The sequence below is a fragment of the Mirounga angustirostris genome, unplaced genomic scaffold (assembly GCF_029215605.1).
Source record: "Mirounga angustirostris isolate CCGP_5_RB_7025 unplaced genomic scaffold, mMirAng1.0.hap1 SCAF_6, whole genome shotgun sequence".
NCBI classification, from domain to species: Eukaryota; Metazoa; Chordata; class Mammalia; order Carnivora; family Phocidae; genus Mirounga; species Mirounga angustirostris.
Window position 1 is genome coordinate 99,931,325 of NW_026991714.1, and position 26,009 is coordinate 99,957,333.

Genomic DNA, 26,009 nt, shown 5'->3' on the forward strand with positions numbered 1-26,009 from the left:
AAGATGTAATATTTATGGAAACCAACTGGCCAGGGAAATTGTTACATATAATAACAGAAAATTTAATTACCATTTAAACCAATCAGCTCAACTATATCACAAAGCACAAATAACCGTAGATAAAGAAGGTAAACAGATACTCTAATTTAAGATGATCAAAGTACTTAAAATGGATTTTTCTCTTGTCTTTCTAATTCCGTACCTATTCCCTGTTGGTTACCTCAAATGTTATTAATTGGGCTTTTATTACTATTTCTGTATTTAGGCTATAAATATCACCCCAAAAATGTAAAGGCAAAACTCACCACAAAGCACACATACATGTTTGCAAGACAATTTGCTCTCACTGAAAAAGTATATATCAATTGTAATATTCCCTATCAGAGGCCCTACTATTGACTCCCCGGCATAGACTCCTAGGTGACCTAAATTGGGCCTAGCATCAAGAAACATGATGGACCCAGGGCAGATATAAGCAATCACCCTGGAATCAAGGGACAGAATAATGGCCATCAATACTTTCTGTCAAAAGATGATATGTCAAAAGGGGGAAATGATGAGAGAAAAAACTCTCTAAAGGCCTGCTATACAAAGGAAGCCATTTTAGATTTCTTTCTAAGTCAACGTGACTGTATATAAAACTTTGTTCAAACCAAAAACCTGATTTATGGCCCGCCACGCGTACCCTGTGCATCTCCTTTGTGAATGAGTGGCCTGCGGAAAAACCACCTTGTCCTTGAGATATCGATCAATGCTCCTACTCCCTACAGTCCTTCATCATAACGTTCGTGACTCCTGCCTATATGCTAATCTACAATTTTCTGAGCTTTTCCAAGACGTAACAAGTATATAACCTGTAATATATAACCCTGTAAAATCCGTTCATTCTGCGGCGCACTTTCTTCCCCATGCAGAGTGTGTTTCCTGGGCAGCTGTCCTAAGTTGGGCTCTAATAAAACTCTCCTTCTTGCTTTTAGAGATTCTAAAAGGTTTGTTCATTTTGCATCAACAATAGGACTTCGCTGTAGAAACTACTGAAGGTGACACCCAAGGGCTCCCCTCACTCTCCCGGCTCACACAGCCTTGTCGTCCCCCTTGCAAGCACCAGCCTGCCTGCCTGTGGTCACGCCTTTACCCAAAGAGACGCCCTCCCCTACAATGGCCTTCCCCGCACGCCTGACCCACACCCACACACCCAAACCTGCCCCCTCCTCGGGGGGCTCAGCGGCAATGCCTCCTCTTCCATACCACCCCTCAGCACGGGCGCTCAGCCAGTGCCCAGGGCGTATACAACTACAGACAGTAGAGGGAGGACTCATCCACTTGGTTCATTTTCCATCCTGCAAGTGTTTCACACCTGGCTAATGGCCTCCTTGCTGTGCAGGCCTCTCCGCCTCCCACAGGGCCTCCTTGGAACCCACTCAGGGTTGGACCAGTTCTCACAGCCGGGCAGTTTCCTTTCCGCAGATGGAAGAATGACGGGGGGAGGGTTAAGTGGGGAGTCCTGAGTGGTCTGCCCCAACAGCGGAGGGGCTGAGGGCACCTGTCCATGCACCCAGCAGATGCATGCTGAGCACCCTGTGTGGGGCAGCACTGCGGTGACCAGGAACCCAAGACACAGGATGGCCATGCTGGAGGTCACCCACCACTGACCCCCACTCTTGGCCTCCATCCCCCCAGAAGTCTAAAGTCCACAGTGGGGCTGGAGGAGGGGCAGGTGGGACTTGTGGCCATTGGAGCTCCCAAAGCTCTAGCAGGGGATTCCGGGAACCCCAGCAGAGAGACCTGAGCCACACCTGTTGGGCTTTGGGGTCCTCTCTCGCCACTGCTGGAAACAGTCCAGAAAAAGTCTCAGGACCCCAGCTAACCATCCTCACCCCTAGCCATTCCAGAGCTTGTCAGTCTAATCCCAACAGGGCCTTATAACTAGCCCTCTGCTTCCACAAGACACGATGCCAAGGAGGAAGGGGCCAGGGCACAGAGGACAGGGTGGAAGGAAGCCTGGCTTCCCACTGTTTATCCTTTGGATCTCATGCTCTGTACACTAGGCACATGTAATACCGATCAGATTTTTTTTTTTAATCAAAGGTTCATAGTGATAGCAGCCTGCCTTCCCAATTGAGAGGCAGGAAGCTGAGGACACAGATCAGAGGCTTCCAGCCCTCGTGGCGAACAGACAGGTGGCCCAGGCCAGGCGGAGGGCTGCCCTCTGAGGGCCCACTCCCTCTTCCGCACATTCAGAACTGACCTGTGCCTGGCTGGCCCTCAGGACTCCCCCGGCCAGGACACAGCTGAGCAACAGGCACACCTGTTGTCCCCGCCAGCACCAGCTTCCTGGGCTCAGGGCCAGGAACAGCATGCGGGCCCCGGCCTAGGGTCAAGAAAAACTGCTTCCCCCACAGCCCCTGGCGGCTCCCCTCCCTGACAGCGTGCCTGAGAGAGCACGTGTGTGTGTGTGCATGTGTGTGTCTGCCTCCCCCTCCAGACTGGGCACTCCTGGGCCACTTGGTTCCTCTAAGTGGGGTACACACAGTAGGTGCTCAGTGTGGTGTTTCTTGAAGAAGGGCAGTGTCTGACCCAAGGGAAGATATTCTGATTGAGTGAGTGTATGTATTAAGTGCTTCCTGAATACTGAGCTTTCTGAATACCGTTGCTCGAGAAAGGGGCTGCAAAATCAGATCCCTGTGGGACCCAGCTAGGAATGTAAATACAGGACGTGAGCTGGGCTGGGAGGGGAAGCCCTCATCAGGACGTGGGCATTCACGCCTGCCCAGCAAGTCTGGTCAAGTCTGGTCAAGTCCCGGTCTCAGGCACCTGTCACCTGGTCGGCTGGTGACATGGCGCCATCTGCTGGTGAGAGCAGAAGCAGCAAAGTGGGGAGGAGCCTGGGGGCAGGGGGAGTTGGAAAGGGGGGGGTCTCTTCTCTCACTAGCTTTGGTCTGCCCACCTGACTATCGCACAGCTCCTGGCCTAGCTGCTCAGTTCCCTGAGGATGGACCACACCCATGTTCACATTCATTCTCTCTCTCTCACACATACACACACCCAGGCCTGCCCAGCCTCCCAGAACCCACCACGAGAAGGAAGTTCCAGATTGTAAATCATAAGCCAGTGGCTTGTTCAAGGCAGGGAAGACTCATACAGGGTTCATGTTCAAATGCAAATCACCCTGCCCACCCTGAGATTTCACCTTTAAAGTTCTCAAGCGGGGTCCATGGATCTGTCCTTGAACAGAAGCAGCCCGTAGCGGCTGTCCCCATCACCACCTGAGACATCTTAAATGACCAGGCAGATACCAGCTTCTGATAATCTCCCTCCTTTTCAAGGAACAGGGGCCCGACCGTGGTGCCAGCAGGGCATGAGCGGAGAGGCAAGCATGCGAGGGGAGCAGGGGCGCCACGTTCTCATCTCCTCCCCTGGCTCTCAGTGGGAAAGGCCACCCAGAGCTGGGACAGAACTGGCCCCACCTCTCAACACCTGCATCACATCCTCAGCCTTAGCTCCAGCTTCTAGGAAACCAGGAAACTCCTACTTCAGAAGCAACGCGGCAGAGGAGACAAGCTGAACACCTTTGTGCCACCAACCCCTTAAAAAACCCTTGATTTGCAAAGTTCCGCCTCGGTTTCTTCATCTGTAAAATGGGGATATTAAGATCACTCCCATCCCAAAGTCATTGTGGGGATTCATTGAGGCAGCCAAGTGCTGCCACCACTGCCTGGAGTTTAATAAGAGCCAGCCGCGGGTGTCGGAGAGCGAGAGGAACGTCCACGGGACAGCAACAGGCAGCCACTGATGCTCTGCCGGCCACAGCTGCTGGGAGGCTGGGCTGCTGGGGGCTCAGGCTGAAAGGCCTAGAAGGGGGCAGGAAGGCAGCGCTGGGCCTGCCTGAGGGACACTGAAGTCGAGACCCCAAGGAAAGCTGGAGGTCTGAAGGCCTGCCTTCAGAGAAAGAGCGGACTAGGGATAAGACGCACGTTTTCATAAGAACGCGGCTCTGCCTTGGCCCGGGCACTGAATTAACAAAGAAAACAAATCTCCTCTATGATTCTGAAATCACAGGCCTGCCCTCACAGTGAGTGTGGGGTTTGAATATTCCTTTCCCTTACAGCCCAGAAACCCCTCGGGCCGAGAAAGATTGTTTCTAACAAAAGAGGTGTTTCTAACTTGGTCCCAGGCAGGTGTCTGAAGGAAGCAACCGCAACCCCCCTGGAGGACGACACCCCCTCAGCCCAGACAAGGCTCTACCAGACAACAGTACAGGGTCTGAAATTACATCACATCCACCCAGAACACCCCACTGTGAGCTGCGGTCAACAGGAACAACAGACATGGGCCGCTGAGAACTCCCTGTGATCGAGGGAGTACAAAAGATAAAAAAGGCAGTAATAGTCAAATGATTAAAGAAATAAAAAATAGATTTAAACACATAAGAAAGGAATAAGATGGGCGCCTGGGTGGCTCAGTTGGTTAAGCGACTGCCTTCGGCTCAGGTCATGATCCTGGATTCCTGGGATCGAGTCCCACGTCGGGCTCCCTGCTCAGCGGGGAGTCTGCTTCTCCCTCTGACCCTCTGACCCTCTTCCCTCTCGTGCTATCTCTCATTCTCTCTCACTTGAATAAATAAATAAAATCTTAAAAAAAAAAAAAGGCAGTAATAGTCAAATGATTAAAGAAATAAAAAATAGATTTAAACACATAAGAAAGGAATAAGATATTATTTCCTTAAGTAGGATTTTTTTTTTTTAGTAAAAGGTTAAAGATCTACCAGATCTGAAGAGAAAACAGAGTATATAAAATCAGATTTTTAAAAAATCCAAACAGAACTTTTTTTTTTTTTTTTAGGTAGTCTCCACACCAGCGTAGAGCCCGACACAGGGCTTGAACTCACGACCCTGAGATCAAGACCTGAGCTGAGCTCAAGAGTCGGACACTTAACCAACTGAGCCACCCAGGCACCCCCAGAACTTTTGAAAATAAAATATGTAGCCTTAATACTCAATGATGGGCTCAAGAGCAGACTGAACACAAATGGAGAAGCAAACCATGAAATGGCAGAAGGATCTCGGAATGTAGCAGAGAGATGGAGAGAAAGGAAATATGCTAGAGCCACGGACACCCAGAATGGAACCCCAAGAGGAATTCCAGGCAAAAGAGACCCAAGGGATGGGGGGAAGCAACGTGCCCAGAGCTAATGACTCAGAATTTTCCTGAAATGAACACAGACAGGAATCCTCTGGAAGGAAGCACAAAAGACCAGAGAAAGGATGAAAAGAGGTGTCAAACATCTGTGCCCAGCACGCATCAGGCCCTGGGAAATGCCAGCTTGTGCTGGGTGCTCCTTCCCCCCACCAGCTTTGCCAGAGTCTCTGTCCCAGCCAGCCACACTCTCCCAGACCTTTCCAAGTCCCGCTCCTTGGCAAGAATGATCGGGTTTTAAAAGTCATCCCCAAAGGCCTGGGAGCCTATCCCCTGAAGAGGGGTGGGGTGCAGGGCAAGGGAACAGTGAGGTCAGACAGAGGCCCCTGAGGGTCCGAGGATCCAGGAAGCCCAGGTGGGCGTGAGGCCTTGACAAAGACAAAGAACTAACTTGGGGACACAAAGAAAAGAGGCAGAGGAGAGCCTGAGTTCCCAACTCTGCAAGCTGATTAAAAAATGCTGAGGAGGGGTAAGGGGCTGGGGAAAAGTGGCTTCAGCTCAAGCTGAGGGGCAAGCCAGGGGGGCCAGGGAGTGATGAAGAGGCCTGGGGTGGGGAGACAAGGGCCCGGAGCCACGGCTCAGGTTGTGGGAGAAGCAAGCCTGGCTCCGGAGGGCACCCACGAGTGCCCAGGGGGAGCACGCGTGATGCTTACCTGAGTAAGGTGAGAGCCTGTAACTGAGCTCTCCCAACCCGGTCTCTGTCTCCATAGGGACCTTCTGCCCTGCAGAGACACCTGCAGCTTCTAAGCCAGCCATCCCAGGGCTACATCCCAGGCCTGTGCACAAGGAGGCAGGGAGGGGAAGCCAGCAGAAGGGAGGAAGCCGGAGAAGCCCTGTCTGCACCCACAGGCTGAGAGAAGGAAAAATCCCCGGAACTCTCATCTGCTGTTGGGAAGTGTTACTTCCACCTCCTACAGTGGCAGGTGGTCCTCTCCCTAAAATCCATACTTCTCTACTTAAAAGAGTAATATGTTTATCATAGAACATTCAGGAAATGCACAAGAGTATTTTCTAACATCCATTTGTTTCTTCTTTTATTTCAATTTTTTCCTCTGTATATACACATGTTTAACATAACTAGCATCTCACTATAGAGATTGGGATCCTTGCTTTTTTCCAATTCATGTTCTACGGAACAATCTGCCCATCTTCATTCAAGCATGTAATGAAATTTTATGCACCACTTTTAATAGCTCCATAAATTGCATTGTACAGCTTTAACAAAATTTATTTAAGCCATTTTCTGGGGTTGGTTTTTTAGGCTGTGTCAGATTGCTTGCTGTTTTACATGAGAACCATATTGGGTTACTTCACCCATCTTTCAAGACTCACTTCAATTCCCACCTCCTCCAGAAAGCCTTCCCAGACGCCTTCAACACCTGGCAACATTTCCCACACCTCCGAACTCCGACCACGTGTGGTGTGTCTGACCTGGCTCAGCATGGAAATCTCCTGTCACTCACTGCTCTCTGTCCCACAGCGGTGGGCTGGTCTCACGTCCAGAACTCTACTGCACATAGCTTGAGGGAGCCCCCCAGCACCTTGCACACAGCAGATGCTCAGTACATGCAGAGAGCTTAGACCCCAGGACCCTCAGACTACATGAGCCCAGGGAGCTCCACCTGCTGAAGGGTCAGGATTGCAAGCGCCCCCAGTGGCCTGGTCTGGCGCTTTGCTTCTTCGCTGGGCACTGAAGAGATAAATGGGCCTCCACTGGTCTGCTCTAATTTTAAAGACCCGGTCACCTCCCTGTGAAAGTTTCGAGCTCCAGTCAAGACAGCCAAGGCTAAATAAAACGTTCACCTCCTCTCTGACCAGGACACTGTGGCCTACCTTGACGAGGTAGGAACAGTCACCATCCCCATTACAGACATGAAGAAACCAGGTTCAGTTAGAGGTTAAGCAACATGCTAAAGTAGCAGGCTAGTGGGTGGCAGAGTGGGGATTCAAATCCAGGCCATGTGAGTGTTAGAGAGCCTTGAACACTGGGCTAAGTACGACCACGTCAGTGACCATGGGATTCCGGAATTCTTTTCCTACAGGCCCATGGCTATCAGCTCACCAGAAACTTCCCTCCAAAACCAACCACAACCTTCAAGTTTGTCCGCTGCCAGAGGAAATGCTTCTCTTGCTTTAGCTCAGGTCAGCAAACGCTATGTGCTTACAAAGTACCTGACACAGCTCTGGCTCTTGGCGGATGGGGGCAAAAGTCCCTGCCCTCTAGGGACACTGAATGAAAAGTTACAGAGGAGGAAAGGGTGAGGGGTGGATGGTGTAGGGCTGAGGGCTTCCTGAAAGAGGTGGTGACCAAGCTCATCTTTTTTTTTTTTTTAAAGATTTTATTTATTTGTTTGAGAGTGAGAGAGACAGAGATAGTGGAAGATAGTGAGAGAGAGCACGAGTGGGGAGGAGAGGGAGAAGCAGACTCCCCACTGAGCAGGGAGCCCAATACAGGGCTTGATCCCAGGACCCTGGGATCATGACCCGAGCAGAAGGCAGACAATTAACCATCTGAGCCACCCAGGTGCCCCCAAACTGATCTTGAAGGCTGAGTGACCCTCCACTTTCTAGGCCACCACGCCTTGCCCAGGAGCTTCAGACACATTTGACCAATGGCTGCTCACAGAAATGCTCTACCTTCCCAGTCTCTGGATCTTTGGTCAGGCAATAACCTCCACGGAAATGCTCCTTGGAGAGACAGACACAAACTCACATGGGCACACATATCCCTACCTGCCTGTGGAATTCCTCTCTGTGTACCAAAGACCCTACTCACACCCCACCTATGTACACAATCATCCCAAGGCAGGAACGTGCTCCCCTCCTGGGGGATCCCACAATATGCCAATGGCTTAAGGGTTACACACATTCCAGCTGGTGAGACACACACACACATGCATGTAATCCTTACACATGCAAACAGTCAATAAATATCTGTTGAATTCAGTTAGATGCTTGAAGACTTGGCATAAAATGCTATGACCAAGTCAAAGCAAAAAGTCTATGACACAATTCAAGTAAAATAGTGGTGTGAAAAGGGGCCTCCAGGCTGGGTGACCTGGGAAAAGCCCCCTCTGCCTTCGGCCCTCCATCGCCTCCTCATCTGAAGACCAAGGCTAGGCATGCTTGGCTGGTGTCCACCACCACAAGGCCGAGGTGAGCATTCAATATGGCAACACTCATGAGGCACCTGCATGGGGCCTGGGACCTGGGGCTCCTGGGCAGCGGCAGCTATCGTCACCTGGGCCAAGGGCACACACCCACTCCAAGTCGGCGGCAGTGTAGAAAGGTTCCCTGGGGCGCGTGGGTGGCTCAGTTGGTTAAGCGACTGCCTTCGGCTCAGGTCATGATCCCAGAGTCCTGGGATCGAGTCCCGCATCGGGCTCCCTGCTCAGCGGGGAGCCTGCTTCTCCCTCTGACCTCCCCTCTCATGTGCTCTCTCTCTCTCATTCTCTCTGTCTCAAATAAATAAATAAAATCTTTAAAAAAAAAAAAAAAGAAAGAAAGGTTCCCTGGTACGCACACACCAAGCACAAGTGCAATAAAACTCCATGGAGCGCTTCTCCTCGGGACGAGAGTGCTGATACTGTCTCTTTGCTCTTCTCTTTCAATTCCACATCTAAACTGATTTCACACGCTGCCTGTGGGGCGCCCTGCAGTTGGAAAGGCCCTGGCCTCACTCACCCAGGGTATCAGAGCCGCTCTCCACAGTCTCGTTGACCTTTCTTGCAACTCTGGCCACGGCCTCACCCATCTTCTTCAGCATGCAGGCGAGGGGGTCCTGCTGCCAGCCACCAGGCCGGTCTGCTGCTCACAAGGGGGCCCGTGCCTGGGGAAGACACAGGACCATGAAGTGCCCGCCCCCAGGCCAGGGACTCGCCCCCAAAGCCATCCTCCCATGGGGTGGGACCCAGGCTGCAGGAAGCCTGCAGGGAGGGCGCCAGGCCACTCACTTCCTCTGGAGAGTCCCAGGGACCAGGCCGTGAGCAGCTGATCTGCCCATCAGAGGGGTGGGCAGCCTAGCCTAACCAGTTTCCTGGGTGGGTCCACACGCATGACCTCACCAGACTCAGGGCAAGGGCTTGAGCAGCGGCCAGGCAGGTGTGAGGACTCAGGTGCGTGCTGCCTGTGACACACTTAACAGGCAGAGCAGTGGGGAGGAGCCGGAGCGTGGCCAGCTGCAGGGGACAGACACTTGTCCCTCCATCCCACAGCCTCTGGGCTGGTGCCCTGTGAACAACCATAGGGACAGGTCCCCCAGCTCCCGGCTCACCTCACCCACCTCTGCCGGGCACCTCCTGCGTGCTGGGGAGTAGGGGCACAGAGGCAAATGGAACCAGCCTGCCAGGTCAGAGCTCACAGTCTGGGGGGGCGGGTCTCTAAGCGTTCCCTTCCCACCTGTCAACTTGGAGGGAAGGCTAGGGTTGGTTACAGTTTTAGCCTGCAAACCCGATGATCAGCCTTGATCAGAGTTTATCCATCAGACCCAGAGGGAGAAGCGGGGGTGGGGCGAGGAAAGGAAAGAAGGGAAATTGGATCACTGGGGGAGAAAAGCCTTCAAAAAGGGTGAGGAACACAAAGTTATTTGGTGTTAAAGACATGCCGGACTCTAGAAAGGTCTCCAACTCCCTGTTTATTACAGAGAAGGAAACAGGCACAGAGAGGGACTAGATGACCTGGCCAAGGTCAAAATGAGTCAACAGCAACAATGTTAACAGCCCAGCTCCACATCCAGCGCTCACCTCTTTACAAAAGTCGCCCACAACACCAGCAGCAGCACCCCGGGGGGACAGAATGAACTTGGGGCCAAGGTCAGTGCCCTTTTTTGCCTCTGGATCCCAATCCCAGCTTCAAAGACAGTTCAAGGAGCTCCAATGGGCTGGCTCTCAGGGTCAGAGGTCGAAGAAGGTGGGGACAGAGAGAAGGGGGGTGAGGGGAGGGCTCGGAGTTGCTATCAGATACCACGTAAATATGCAAATGTGCTCAACTACACAGGCAGGGCAGGCAAGGCTGAGCTGGGTTGGCCAGGCCCATCCGTCTGCTGATCGAGTTAGTGGTGAATCCAGTATGTGGGGGCATCTCACCACGGAGGCTAACGCTGAAGGTCTGAGACCCACGGTGCAGCGGAAACAGACTAGTTTTTTTGAAGACAGGCCTAGTGCCCAACTCTGCCATTTATTAGTTCAGGAGCCTTGGGAAAGATTTTTTACTCTGACCTGTAGTTTCTTCATCTGACTAGGAGAGCTAGTAATACCCACCTCACTGGATTCATATGAGGATTGAACAAAAATATTTACATCAGGGGCGCCTGGGTGGCTCAGTCGTTAAGCGTCTGCCTTCGGCTCAGGTCATGGTCCCAGGGTCCTGGGATTGAGCCCTCACTGGGCTCCCTGCTCAGCGGGAAGCCTGTTTCTCCCTCTCCCACTCCCCCTGCTTGTGTTCCCTCTCTCGTTGTGTCTCTCTCTGTCAAATAAATAAATAAAATCTTTAAAAAATATATTTACATCTTTCCAGGCCAGGGCCCAGGACATGTAGGTCTCAGCAAATTCTAGTCAAGAGGATAAAGCAGTACACATGCCGACAGGACAACTCATCTTTAAGGAGTGACTAGAATTTCCTTCTCCACCTCCAGGAAGTCTTCCCTGATTGCCTCAGCCCTCAGTGTTTGCTCCTCCCTCTGAGTTTCAGCACCACTTAAGGACTTAGCACAAGCCACTTGGGTTGTTTGTGAGCTTTTTAAATATACATACTTGTCTCCCCAGTCGGCCTGTGGGCAGCTTGGCACAGGGAGCAGGTCTATACTGTGCTTTCCCCTCCCACTTTACACCACAAACTGAATACAGATGCCTAGTTAGGATACCCCAATGGTGATGATGATGATCAACAGCCATCATTTGGGTTTCAAATCTAAATACAAGTCAATAGCCTCTTAAAATAAATCTAAGACCCTGCCTAAATGAGAAGGGTCATAGAGTCAAAGGCTTAATGGTGCTGGGTAGACAACTTGCATAAGGTGGGCAGGGTGGGACAGTGGGGAATAGTGAGGACTATGGCAAACTAAACCCAACACCTCAACCATTCTGCCCTTAGGACCAGTCCCTTAAGCCTGAGTCACAGCGATGTTGCTGGGATCTTGGTGACTTACTCTAACCCTTATGAATGGGAACACTGAGGGCTCAAGAGGGGAGACAAATGAGCTAGATGGGAAACAAAGAAGCTAGGTCTCCTAACTCCCAGCCTAGGATTCTTCCTACTATATCATGCTCCTTCCTTGCCCTATCTCCAATACTTATCATCCATAATCACAAAAACATATGGAGCAGCTACTAGGTATAGGGCGTACGAATGAAGAGGGCAGAAACACAGGAAAAAGCTGTGACTTATGATTCTGATGGACAGCTCTAGGAAACATCACTGAGGCAATCCTGGCCTCCCAGCACAAGGCAAAGGGAAGGTAGATCTCCAAGCTGCCCAGGGTCTGCGCTAACCCTGCAAGGGACTGTCTGGGCTGATTACTTTCAGCCAGGCACTATGCTTACAATTCTCCTAGCTGCCACCAGTTGGGGGGGGGGGAGGCGGGGAGGAGAGCAGGGCAGGGGATGCCTTAGGCCATAGAGCCCACTGATGAAAACTAATTAAATTAAAAATCTCACCCCCTGTGGCAAGCGAAGACACTCTACGGTGTGGGTCAGAGAATGGACATCAAAGCAGGAACAGGAGCAAGCTGCAAGGTCTGGCTGTCAGAGCAAATCACTAGTAGGAAGGGTCCCTTACATTCCAGAGGATGCTCTGGGTACAGCACAGATGTATCCTAGACCCTCGAAAGGTACCTGCTGCCCAAAATCGCCACCCCCACTAACTGACCAGGAAACCACCTTCCCTTCACCTAACATGACTCCTCCCCTCACAAGGGAGAATTCCTTCTTACAGTCCAGGTCACTCTCCCTCTCTCGGGTCAGATGACAAAGGCTTGTCACTCTGGCACTGCCAAGGCTGTGAGAGAGGAGCATGGTAGGGCCACATGCGGTATAAGGCCCCAGATGGGGTAAAGGGGCCCGAGACTGAGGCAAGAACAAACAGAATGAAAGGAGTCTGGAGTGGGTCCCCAAAAGGGCAACGTCACTGACTGCTCCTTTGGAGATCTAAACCAACACTGGGCCTCTTTAACAACAATAAAAGCAAGATTTATTTAGCATATAACAGAAACCCCGAGAGAGGAGGTTGCGGCCGGGGGGGGGGGGGAGGTAGAAATAAAAATAAAGCTATTCTTTTCTTTTGTTTAACACTGTTTTTGAGGAAAATAGAAAACTGTCTGGGTCACATACAAGTGGCGGAGAGGACTATGGACCTACTTCTGACGGAGTGCAAAAGCCCCTAGGCAGGGCAGCCCCCTAGGGCGTGAGGGCCCCTGTCCCTATAAACAACGTGAGTCAACCAAAATCATCCTGCGAGGGAGCCTTCCTGGAACTGGAACCCAACTACAGAACCCCAGGAGAACCCCACAGGCTCAAGCTCTGGGCTCCTTGGGGCATCTGGCCAAACCCACAGGCAGAGTCGATAGTAGAAGAAAGTCAGAGTGTCCCCAAGGGACTGCAGGGAAGCCTTAGCTAATTTCAAGGCCAAGTGTTCCAAATCCTGGAGACCCTTCAGCACAGGCTCCAAAGCCACACTCATACAGCTGCTGCCCCCAGCCACACATCCCTTTCCCTGCATCCCCAATTTCTCTTTCCTGGGAGCGGGCATCATAGCCTCAGGAAATGTTTAAATCCAACAAACATCTCCTGGGCACCTTCTAAAAGGGCCACACAGGGGAATAAAGTTATAGAGATGGGGCATGGGCCAGAATGAGCTTCCCTCATCTAGGAGAGACTGAGTGACAGGAGGAAGAATGAGCTAGATGCTAGTAGGGCTGTGACGCCAGGCCCAAGGAACATGTGTGCCCCCTGCACGAAGGGAAGAGAGACATGGTCTGAGCAGAGGGACCCAACGAGATGAGAGAAAGAGGGAGACAGGTAGCCAATCTGTCCCCAGACCACTGGGGCAGGAAGCCATAGGCCCTCCCGTAACTCTGTGCTGTTTCTCTGCAGAGTGAGGCAGTTTTCTGAGGACAGCTGCCTAAGATCAGAGTTTGGAAAGTTACCAGGATTTGTGAGCAGTTGGAAATGCCACCTCCCTCACTCGGTTGTTTAGAAAAGTAAATGATATAGAACTTTTGAGAGAGGTCTTTGCCAACGTTAAGCACTTCCCACATTAACGCATTACCTGTAGGTAATTTAACAGGTACAGACAGTAAGTTAGGATATAAGAAACTGAATGCCAGAAAAGTTGTCTTCCTTCGTGGGAGTTGGCAACAGGCCCTTCTGGATCTATGACCTAGTTTCACCGGGATACAAGGCTGGAGTTGGGGTGATTTTTGCTTAACCCCTGACTGCAGCCCCCTGCTGGCGCTCCTGTTCTCCCCAGTGACAACTCTACCTATCTGGAGCCCGGAGATCTCTGCAAAGGAGCTGCTGCGACACCCCGTCCGCACCAGCTGCTCCTATATTTAGTTACCGGTGTGGTCACTTGGGAACTTTAGAGCCTGGCAGCCGCTCCCAAGGGCAACTCGAGCCTCCTGAGCCATGTGTGCAAGCTCCCGCATCGCCGGCTCCCGCGGGTCCTAAGGGCCACGCCAGGTGGGGGAGCAGGTGGGAAGGTGAGAGGCGGAGGGCTGGATGGTATCCAAGTAGCCCCGGAAGCCCTTGAGACCTGGACAGAGTTGACCCACTTTTCCACCCCAGAGAAAGCAGCCCGCTGGGGCGTGAGCGGGACGGGCTGGCGCCTGGTTTTGAGCCTCGGGGTTCGCAGCGCCACACGAGCGCTCCGCTCCAGGCACCTAGGCATCCTCCCGCAGCGCCTCCCAGGAATGTGCTCCAGGCCAGGGTCCCCGCGCCTCGCGCAAGGGGCCCGCCTCACCCGTCTACCCCACCCCCCGGAACCCGCAGCCAATGGCTCCTCGTCGCCGGCCCTCGGCTCGCGCGGCAGGCGGGGACTGGGGAGAATGAAGCAGGGAGAGGGGCGAAAACTGGCGATCGCAGAGGGTCCGGACTCCCGCGCTCCCAGGAGGCCGGGAGGCAGGCTCTGGGACAGGCGTCTGCAGCTCCCAGAACGGAAGCGTATCCCGAGAGCGCTGCTTCAGGAACGAAATACACCACAGCTTCCCCCGGCCCGGGCGCCTCCCGCGGGGACGGAGGCCCGGCGCCGCTTCCCCGGGCTCCCTACTCCCTGCCGTCGCTGCGCCCACTCCCGCGGGCCAGCCGGGGTCCAGCCGCAGTTTGCAAGCAGAAGCCGGCGCGGCGCCGGGCCCCCGGGCACTGCAGAAGCCGCAGCTGATGCACCGCTGCCCTTTCCACCCGGTGACCTGGGGGAGGGGAGGGGAGGGGACGCTGCAGAACCGGGGGCACTTCTCTCCCTCTCGCCCCCAGCCCTCCAGCGCTCAGCCTCAGACTGCATTTACTTTGCGGGGCACGAAGCGTGGGGCCCCGTTCTGGGCCGCTTTCTGCTCCACTTACAGCGACAATGCCTCCTAGCGCCCTGCGCAGCGCAGTCACGCTCCCTCGGCCGCCGGCGGCGCCCCATGCAACAGCAGCGCGCGGGAGCGGGAGGGGCGGGGCGCGCGGGACCGCGGTCTCTGCGCGCACGGCCGCTCGGCCAATCGCCGCGCCAGGATAGGTGCCGGGGCGGGAGCAGGCCGCGGGCCCGGGCCGCGCGCAGCCAATCAGCGCGCCGGTCCCCACGCCGCGCACGGGAGCGGCGCGCGCGGAAAAGCGGCCCGCGCGCTCTCGTGCGCAGGGTGGATCCGCTTTGTGTGCGGCTTCTGGAGGGAAAACGCTAGGGAGGGCGGGCGCGTAGTCGAACGTGCTACACAGAGCCAGGGATCGGAAGGACTGAGGCTGCAGGTTCTTCTCAAGGGAATGGAGTTGAATTAGCCAGATCAGGGGTACTTTGAGAAATGTGAAGATGGGGGATAGAGAACTTTTCATGGGATGCCTTCAGGTGCCCATTCGGGTTTTTAGAGACGATAATTCTGGCTACCCTAAGTTATCTCACCTCTCTAAATCCCAACATTCTCCACTATAAAATAGGAGTTAAGGTACATAAATACTTTACAGGGGTCATTGTGAGGACTAATGTATGACATATTTCGTGCAGTGCTGAGCATGACAGCTCAGGGAGCTTCACAGGCCTCCATTTATGGAGGACTCACCATATACCCTTTACAAGGCACTATGGAAACCACAAAAGAAGCGAGGCCCCTGACTCAGCCCGTGACAATGATCAACATGTCAAATGCTCTCGTAAACAGAAGCATGTACTAAATATGTAGGAGTCCTGAAGAAAGACCATTTAATTCTGCCTCTGGGGTTTGGGGCAGTCACATAAGGAGCACACATTCCCCTGGGTCTTGATGGATGTTTTGGGTTGAATTGTCTCCCCAAAAAAAGGTATTTTGAAGTCTTAACCCCCAGTACCTCAGAATGTGACCTTATTTGGAAAGAGGGTCATTGCAGAGATTAGTTAAGGTAAGGTCATACTGGAGTAGGGTGTGTATGGTGTTCTGATGAGAAGAGAAGAGACACAAACACAGGGAGAAGGGCATGTGAAGACAGAGGCAGAGATGGCAGTGATGTGCCTATAAGCCAAGGAATCCCAAGGACTGTGTGGGCAAGGACCTGAAGCTAGGAAGGGGCAAGAAAGGAAACAACTCTGAAGACACCTCGATTTTGGACTTCCAGCCTCCAGAACTATGAGAAAATACAATTGTTTTAAGTCACATGGTTTGTGGCAATTTGTTACAACAGTCCTTAGAAACTAATACAATGGACGAGTAGGAATACAGGGAAGGGGATGAGAAACGTCTCCAAAGAAAGTCTTTAAACCTGAATGCCTAGTGTATGCAAGGTCCTATGTCTCGGGGTATGCCAAGATCAGTGAGACACAGACCCTGCCCTCAAGGATTACCACTCAGGGGGATGCCTGAGCAGCCACGTGTTCTGACTCCTTCCCAGGAGGACTATCTATGGAAACCTTTCCCCAACCTCATCACCACTCTATCCCTGCCACATATATACCCAGGTACTGGATATTAATAACAAATGGATCAAATCCTGTTCTGCCCAAGCCAAGATCCTTATCACTCTGGACAAAGAGGACCCTGTCACTTGTTTCACTTAAAACCACCCTTCCAGGGTGCCTGACTGGCTCAGTCTGTAGAGCATGTGACTCTTAATGTCTGGGCTGTGAGTTCTAGCCCCATGCTGGGCGTAGAGCTTACTTTAAAAAAGGGGGGGGGGGGGCGCCTGGGTGGCTCAGTCGTTAAGCGTCTGCCTTCGGCTCAGGTCATGATCCCAGAGTCCCGGGATGGAGCCCCGCACTGGGCTCCCTGCTCGGCAGGAAGCCTGCTTCTCCCTCTCCCACTCCCTCTGCTTGTGTTCCCTCTCTCGCTATGTCTCTCTCTGGCAAATAAATAAATAAAATCTTTAAAAAAATAAAAAGAAGAAGAAAGAAAAAAGAAAAAAGAAAAAAAAGGAAATTTTTTCACATGGATGTCTTCTCTTCTCCTCCAGGCCATACACAGACCTGAGATCGCCAGGCTCGTGCTTTTGTGCACATAGTAAGGGCTCAGTAAATTCCACGGACTGATGGCCCCCGCCTGAGGCATCCCTCAGTTCCTTATATTCAGTCCTCTCTCCCAAGGATTTCATCCTGGACCCTCTAACTCCACAGGGAGAAGACTCCTGCCCAGCTCAAAGGCCACATCTTCTGTGGCTCGTGTGTTTGCTCCTCCAGAGTACTTACTGCACCATTCCCATTACTATGCCATCTCTGCATGTGTCTTTCTCCCAAGACTCTGCCTGATTTTAGATCAACCAGAGCTTGGCACGTAGTAAGTACTTGTATCAGTCAGCACTTTCTATTCCTGAATCATAAAACACCCCAAAGTGCAGAAGTGTCTTTTTTTTGAGGGAGGCAAGAGGCAGAGGGAGAGAGAGAATCTTTTCTTTTCTTTTTTTTTTTTTAAGATTTTATTTATTTATTTGACAGAGAGAGACAGAGTGAGAGAGGGAACACAAGCAAGGGGAGTGGGAGAGGGAGAAGCAGGCTTCCCGCCAAGCAGGGAGCCCAGTGCGGGGCTCCATCCCAGGACTCTGGGATCATGACCTGAGCCGAAGGCAGACACTTAACGACTGAGCCACCCAAGCGCCCAGAGAGAGAGAATCTTAAGCAGGCTCCACGCCCAGCACAGAGCCCAATGCGGGGCTCCGTCTCACAACCCTGAGGTCATGACCTGAACCAAAATCAAGAGACAGACCCTTAACCAAATGAACCACCCAGGCACCCCAGAAGTGTCTTAAAATAATAAATATTTAGTTTACAATTTTATGGGTCAGCCTTTTAGGTTGGGCTCAGCTGGGCAGCTCTTCTGGGTCTCAGCTGGACTCCCTCATGCATTTGGGGTTGGTATCTGGGAAACCAAAGGCTTCTGCTTCTGGGAAGATGGCTTGCTGTCAACTGAGGTAACTGGGCCACACATCTCTCATCCATCAGCAGGCTAGCCCACGTTCACAAAGAACTGTGCAGTTCTAAGAGCAAGAATGGACTCATGCAAGGTCTCGGCTCAAAACTGGCACTACATGACTTCCATAGTTGTATTGACTAAACCAAGTCACAAGTCCAACCCAGGTTCAAGGGTGGGGAAATAGGCTCCATTTTCTGATGGCAGGAGTAGCAAGGTCACATTGCAAGGAATGTGGATACAGGGATGGGTAGAGAATCAAAGCTAGTTTTGCAATCTACTGCAGTGCTTAATAAATATTCCCATGACACCCAGCACATAGTGGGTGCTCCGTCAGTATTTATCATGGTGTTAAGGATGCTAAGATTTTCTTTCTTTCTTTCTTTCTTTTTTTTTTTGTGCTAAGATTTTCAATCGTGATGTTTACTGATCTCGTCCAACACAGTCAATTGGCAAAATGTTATCTCTCACTTGCAAGCTATTTATTGCCACTTTCAGTTCCAGAATAACAATTGGAGGATCAGGAAGACAGGGCTGTGCAAGAGAAAGCCCCACTGAGGCTTCTCAGTGAAGAAGCTCAGTGGGCCCCAAATAGGCTCCTGCTCCCAAACAGAGCATCTTTGGAGGCCTGGTCACATGAGATGAAAGCCATACAACTTCACCTATAAACAGAGAGAGGCTGGTTTGCCAGAGCTTAAACACAGCCCCTGCTGATTTCCTGAAAGCCTTATATCCTTACTAGAAATGAAAAGTAGTATCATTTGCCATAGATAGAATGTAACCTGAAAAATAAATACTGTAAGTCACTTATATCCCAATAGAACTGGAAAAACTTGTTAAATATAATTAAGTGAATAAAATGAAACATTACTGTTGCCTGCTAAAGGCCTGCACCTGAGGCTGTTCTCTTTGTTCTAAAAGGAGGCTTGCAAGTGCTAGGGAGATAGTGAAGACATGGCAGTGCCTTGGTTAACTCAAAATGCTTGGAAGAAATTTTAAAAGGGAATCACTCTCTCAAAGCAGTGGTCCTGGACCTCCAAGAATATAGGTCCCACCTTGGGAAAGACTGTCCCACAACAACAGAGAACTAGGAGTTCAGCAATACCAAGTAAAGAGTTCCAAGGGTGGGCTGCTCCCAACTGGCCCACCAACCACAGGAAAATAGACCTCTTGAAGACGTCTTCAATGATCCGTTGAATTGTAATAGACACAGAAGACCAAGAAGGACATGAGAGAGGGAAAGGAATAGGGAAGGGAAGAGTACTCCCAGAGTGGGGCTCAGCCTGAGCATAGGTTTAGAAGCCAGAAAGCATCAAGCATTCCTGGGAACACCCAAGTGCTCACCTCTGGCTGAGGCTGGGGGGATAAGGAGCCGTGGGACTGGTACACCAAGATACACCAAGTTACACTGAGCCATCATGAGGGCCTTTGCTCCCGGGATAACAAGGTGGTACTTGATTTCCTGTGTGTTTCAGTTAGCTTTTGCTTTGCAATACACCACCCGGAAATTTAGCAGCTTACAGCAACAAGCATGTGTCATTTCTCACAATTCTGTAGGTCAGCTGGGCGGTTCTGGTCTGAACTGGCTGGGCTGATCTCTGCAGTCAGCTGGCACCCGGCTGGGGCCAGATGGTCTAGAACAGCCTCACTCCTACATCTGGCAGTCAGCAGGCTGTTGGTGGAGGGGCCTCGGTGGGGACAGACCGGGGCCTCTGCTCTACATGGTCGCTTACCAGGGGACCAGCCCGGTCTAAAAGGCAAGTCCATAGTGAAAGTACTTTTCAAGCCTCAGCTAGTGGCACAAACTTTCTGTTAGCTCATTAGCCAAAACATGGCCGAGCCCAGAGACAATATGGAAGGTCCACTGAGGGAGTAGATACAGGGAGGAGTAAACATATTGGTCAAGGGAGTGACCTGATTAGAGAAGCAGTCTGGAAGGAAGGAACAGAGCACAGGACAATCTGAAATAATAATGCCAATAATAGCAGCGATAATAGTTCATACCTAAAATGTCACTTTTTCTATCACATACTTTGTGTTATTTATTCCATCTTTACACACACACACACACACACACACACACCTGCTAGCAGCCCCATTTTAAAGATGAGGAAACAAAGGCGCACAGAAGTTAAGGAGTTTGTCAAAGGTCTACTGAGTGGTACAATTAGAATTCGACCACAGCCTGCGAGTATAGTGGCCAAACTCTAGAAGGGCCCCTGCAAGGCCCTGTGGGGAAGACAAGGACCTGACTTAAGGTAGCTGTAGAGAGAACAGATGAGGGACAGATGCAAAGAGATACTTCAAGATAGACGGGGCAGTGCTTGAAAATGATGTGGGGATGAAGGAGAAAAATGTGTGGGAGAGGGGTCAGGTGCAGGGGACTGGGCTGTGCCCTGTACAGAACAAAGGACATGCGGGTCTAGGGCTGACTAAAGAGCAGGAGGATTCAGGGTATGTTCAGAAGACCGGTAAGGGCACATCCACTGGGAGCTGTCCAACAAGTTCTCGGAAGTAGGTAGAGTCAGGAGGTCCAGAGATAGACCAGGGCTGGAGCTCAGGGGGCAGTGTCACTGGTCCCAGGCCCGGGTCGAAAGCACGTGACAGGAGAAGACCCCCCCCCCCGAGACAAAGAGGGTGGCCACGACGAAGCTATGGCTTCTGGCAATCCCAGACTAGGGAGTGGTCCCCAAGGCTCCCAGGGGCACAACAGTTAAGGAGCCACTCACTCTCAGCTGCCAATCCCACCCTGGCATGGCCTGAAAGTTCCTCTTGAGGGCTTGCCTCGCCCTAGCCCCGCCCCTAGCTCTGGGGTCCTGGTGAGAAACAGAAAGCCAGAGACAGGCCTGTGTTGGGACTTGGAAACAAAGCACATGGAGGCAATGTCACTGTGGAGAGTATTCCCTGCCCCGTCCACCCCACCCCCCAGCGTTAGAGGTCACTATGTCCGTAAGTACACATGGGACACCCCTACTCTATTCTCAGGGACTATCTCAACTAGTGGACAGCTAGGCTGCTGTGAAATAAGACCCAAAAATACTTCAACATAAATAAAAGAATGTGGGGACGCCTGGGTGGCTCAGTCGGTTGGGCAACTGCCTTCGCCTCAGGTCATGATCTCAGGGTCCTGGGATCAAGCCCCGCATCGGGCTCCCTGCTCCTTGGGAAGCCTGATTCTCCCTCTCCCACTCCTCTCTCGCTGTCTCTCTCTCTCTGTCAAATAAATAAATAAAATCTTTAAATAAATAAATAAATAAACGTGTTGCCCTCTCTCCTGAGACAGGTTATCTGGGGAAGGTTGACAGCTCTGTTCCAAACAAGTTGTCTAAAAACCAGGATGGCCAGTTACTGTGTCATCTTCAATATGCCCCTCCCACCTCTGGGTCCCAGGCTGCTGCTACAGTTACACCCTTTCAGAGTTGGCAGGAAGGAGAAAAGAAAGCATCCAGAGCAAGCCAGGTTGCCTTTAAGGGGATGACCCGAATTTTTTTTTTTTAAAGATTTTATTTATTTATTTGACAGAGAGAGACACAGCGAGAGAGAGAACACAGGCAGGGGGAGTGGGAGAGGGAAAAGCAGGCTCCCGGGAACACAAGCAGGGGGAGTGGGAGAGGGAAAAGCAGGCTCCCGGCAGAGCAGGGAGCCCGATGCGGGGCTCGATCCCAGGACCCTGGGATCATGACCTGAGCCGAAGGCAGACGCTTAACGACTGAGCCACCCAGGCGCCCCAGATGACCCGAATATTGCCAGCAACACTCTCCTTCACTCCCCATGGCCCTGACTTGGTCATGTGACCACATCTAACTTGGAGGGAGGCTGGAAATACAGTGTATGGCCAACTGATCATGTGCTCAGTTAAAACTTGTGAATTTTATTATGAAAAAGAGGAAGGGGAAGATGGATACTAGGGAACAATTAGGATCTCTGCCAGAGGGAGGGATTTGGGGTAGGGGGTCCTACAATTCAGTGGGTGGGGGCCAAGCCAAAGAAATAAACCTTGTTTTTCATGCTCAGACTACTGGGGCCCAGAGAAACATGGCTCATAAATGTAGATCTTGTGTCGGCAGTCTACTTATGAGCTGCTCGGGGGAAGGGCAGAGATTGATGATGGAAATAACCTCTACCTGGCACGGGGCTGGAGACCTTAGGGAGTGCTTATTAACCACCTGTTTATCAACGGGCCAGGAAATTATTAATGCATCCATTCTCTTCACCCTTTCTTGTAGATCAGTTTTTCTTGTCCCCTGACTCCGCAGGATATTGGCAGATGCTATTGGTGCCCATTCCAACATCCACGGCCTTCTTTTTCCTCGTCAACAGAATCCCATTTTGTTTGGGGCAGCACCATGTCAATGAAGTCCTTGCCTTCCCTGCCTCTCTTGAAATCAGAGGAAGCCATGTGTCACGGTCTGCTCGACTGTGTCCGTTTCCTATGGCTGCCATGACAAGGTGCCATAGACTGGGTAGCTTGAACAATGGGCATTTATTGTCACACAGTTCTGCCGAGCATCACAGGACTGGTTCCTCCTGAGGACTGTGAGGGGAGGCTCTGCTCCAGGCCTCTTTCCTTGGCCTGTAGATGGCCACCTTCTTCCATTATTCCTTTACATCGCCTTCCCTCTGTGCCTGTCTCTGTCCACATTTCCCTGTTTTATATGGACACCAGTCATATGGGGTTAGAACCCAGACTAATGACCTCTTTTTACCTTCACTGCCTCTTTCAAGATGCAATCTCCGGGCGCCTGGGTGGCTCAGTTGGTTAAGCGACTGCCTTCAGCTCGGGTCATGGTCCCGGAGTCCTGGGATCGAGTCCCACATCGGGCTCCCGGCTCAGTGGGGAGCCTGCTTCTCCCTCTGACCCTCTCCCCTCTCATGCTGTTTCTCTCTTTCTCTCAAATAAATAAATAAACAAAATCTTAAAAAAAAAAAAAAAGATGCAATCTCCAAATAAGGTCACATTCTGAGGTCCTGGTGCTCAGGATTCCAACCAATCTTTTTTGGAAGGACACCCATCACAGCAGTGCAATAAAAACAGAAATCAGCTGGAGGTATTTGGGCAAGTGTTTGCTTTCCTGATAAAGTGAGCCCGCTTTCTTCCTTCCTTGAGTGTGACTATGATAGTTGCAGCCTCAGCTGCCATCTCTGACGGTGACAGAGGCCCTAAACCCGCTCCAGCAACCTCGGATCTCTGGACATGTCACATGGCTTTGATTCAGGATTTTGAGCTGTTTTTCTTATCTGCAGCTGAAAGCATTCCTAACCAGTCCAGCATCTCCCTGGACGGTCGTTCATTCCCCTGCATCTGTTATCGGACATTCAGAACCTTGTATAAGAACATCCCCACTCATCTATCTTCCGATGTCTCATTCTTCGAGTCATGTAACTTCCAAAGCAATGGTGAGACAGGGGCACACATCCTCTACTGAAATGCCTGAGGAGGCTGGGCTTTGAAGAGATGCAATATTGGAGCTGAGTGGACCACAGAGAACTGAAGACCCCAGCCAGAAGAGTATTCGGAACAGGAAGATAAATGGGGTGGACAGGAAAGGGAAGTGGGGGGTAGAGGCAAAAAGCAGACAGATCCAGTAATGCTTCTTACTGCAGAGACAAGGGAAGGGGGATTTTCTAGGATTAGTGACATGGCGGAGCCTCGAGGAAATCCCAGGGGAACTTCCTCCATTGCTAAAATACAATAGTGTAAAATCACGGGCTGGATAGAAACTGGGGAATATCTAGTTCAGGTTTAGCAAACTTAGATGCTTCCAGGGTCCAGGCAATAGCTCGAGTGAGCAAAGCCCCAGTGGACACCATGGAGAATAGTCCACCAGATGCAGCATCTGTAAGTCAGCTCCCAGTCTTGATCCTGTGCTCTGGGCCCAGAATTGCTAATTCTAATTTTTCCAGAAAAGCTAAAAAATCATTTTCTTATGTTGAAATCTCCAGGTTTTTTTTTTAATTTTAAAGCAAACTGTTTTATTGATTTTTTAAAGATTTTATTTATTTATTTGAAAAAGAGAGAGAGAGAAAGAGAGAGAGAAGATGAGTGGGGGGAGGGGCAGACGGAGAAGCAGACTCCCTGTGGACCAGGGAGCCTGATGCAGGGCTCGATCTAGGATCCTGGGAATCATGACCTGAGCCGAAGACAGACACTTACCCAACTGAGCCACCCAGGTGCCCCCAAATCTCCAGTTTTTTAATGTTGGAAACTCAAACAATTTTGAACCATATATGAGCCAAATAGAATGCATCTGTGAGCTAGATGTGGTCACCTGAATGCCATCTTGGGTCCAGCCCCACATCACACCCAAAGCAGTAGACCACACTATAGTAGCCTCTCCTTGAGTGCTTCCAATGACAGAGTTCATTAAAAATCCACTAAACCCTGCACCTCCAGACAGCAATCCACTTCTCTCCTATAGCTTTCGAAAGAGCAAAAGATCATTTCCTTGGTGCATCCATTGTAGCTTTCCCTTTGCCTGTTAAAATCATGCCATACAGCAGCAACAGATACATCAGAGTCTTTCAGGCTCTCTGTATGGGACTAAGAGACAGCAGAGATAGGAATGGATGGGTGCACATAAATATTTAGGAGGCCAAGATGGCAGGTCACTGTGACTGACTAGAGCTGAGCAGTGAGGAAAAGAGGAATGGAGGTTGACCTGTAGTCTCTGACTGGAGTGATCAGAGGATGATGATGCCATGTTCCAGGAAAGGGCATGTGGGAGGGGAGAGGACTTGGAGCTAGGGGGAGGGGGAAGGGGGAGCAGTAGGATTGACTTACGGGATGTACAGCTAGATGTGCCTGAGGGACATCCAGGCAGCCTCAAGGAATCTGGGCGGAAGCTATAGGTTTATGGGAGCCCTCAGTAGATGCAGGAGCAAAAGGAGTGGTACAGCTTACCGGACAGAGGTGTGGGGTGAGAAAGGAAGGGGACCAAGGGCAAAACCCGGAGAACATCAACATTTCCATGAGGGGCAGTAGGGTAGCAGAGGGCAGATGAAGACACAAAGGAGATGCCAGGAAGAGACAAAGGGAAGCAGAAGAGACCAGTGTCCTGAAACTCAAAGAAGGAGGAAGGGCTGAGAAAAAGAGCAGAGTCAGATGAGGACCAAAAAGAGTCTGCTGGATGTAACACCAAAGCAGCTTCTAAGCTATTGCGGGGTGGAGGCCCAGCTAAAGGGCCTGAAGAGTGAAGCATCTGCCTTAGGCTCAGGTCATGATCCCAGGACCCTGGGAATGAGCCCCGCATTGGGCTCCCTGCTCTGCGGAAAGCCTGTTTCTCCCTCTCCTACTCCCCCTGCTTGTGTTCCCTCTCTCGCTGTGTCTCTCTCTGTCAAATAAATAAAATCTTTTAAAAAAAAAAATGAAGAGTGAATAAATGGAAATGAGAGCGTGCTAAACCAGCAAGTGTAGACAACGCCAGAACCTTGGCTGGAAGGTAGGGAGGAAAACATGGTCATCGCTAGGAAGGGCGTTAGGACCCAGAGAGGGATGTTTAAAGCTATAGAGACAAAAAAAAAATCAGAAGAGAGAGGAGAAGTCCAGTTGGAGATACAGGAGAGCACAAACCTAAACTCTGAGGCTCCTCAATCTTATTTTTATAGCATAAACTGCCTCTTGGATAACCCCATGTCTTAATCTTTTCAGGCTTCCATAACAAAAATACCATAGATTGGGTGACTTAAACAACAGAAATGTATTGTCTTACAGTCCTGGAGGTTGGGAAATTCGAGAGGAAGGTGCCAGTTGATTTAGTTTCTTGTGAGGTCTCTCCTCCTGGCAGTAGATGGCTACCTTCGCAATACATCCTCACATGGCAGAGAAAGAGTTCTGGCACCAGCCCTATGGATCAAAGCCTTACCCTTATGACCTCCTTTAACCTTAATTACCTCCTTACAGGTCCCATCTCCAAATACAATACTGTATCTGAGGTTAGAACTTCAACACATGGATTGGGGGAGAGCGGACACAATCCAATCCCTGGCACCATGTACTCACCTACCTATTATGGGGGCAAGCTATTTGGCATTTTGTGGACCTTCCTAGAACTGCCAAGCTGAAGTTCCCTTCACCTTACCTTCCCCTCATTTCTCCCCTTGCATTTCCCATCCTCAAAGTAGAAACTCAAAGGACGGACATTGTTAAGAGAGTTGCCTGGTGATCAAAATACAAGATGTTCTTCTGAAAGGGGAAGGAGTCTGGAGCTTCCAAGAGAAACACACTCATGTCAAGCCCTGGGGCTGGCTCAGTGGGACT

General features: G+C 51.2%; 1 protein-coding gene across 6 annotated transcripts in view; it reads right to left on the minus strand.

The window, feature by feature from the left end:
• LRRC20 (leucine rich repeat containing 20) overlaps window positions 1-26,009 on the minus strand; it is a 140,030-nt gene that overhangs the window by 101,016 nt on the left and 13,005 nt on the right. For 3 of the 6 annotated variants that reach the window (XM_064594747.1, XM_064594750.1, XM_064594749.1), the window contains one exon: window positions 8,881-9,025. In XM_064594747.1, the coding sequence (XP_064450817.1) occupies window positions 8,881-8,962 (82 nt within the window). In that variant the 5' untranslated portion in view covers window positions 8,963-9,025. Of the gene's footprint in view, window positions 1-8,880; window positions 9,026-14,747; window positions 14,833-26,009 lie in introns of those variants that run through there. The other 3 variants (XM_064594746.1, XM_045877993.3, XM_064594748.1) reach the window with 2 other exon arrangements.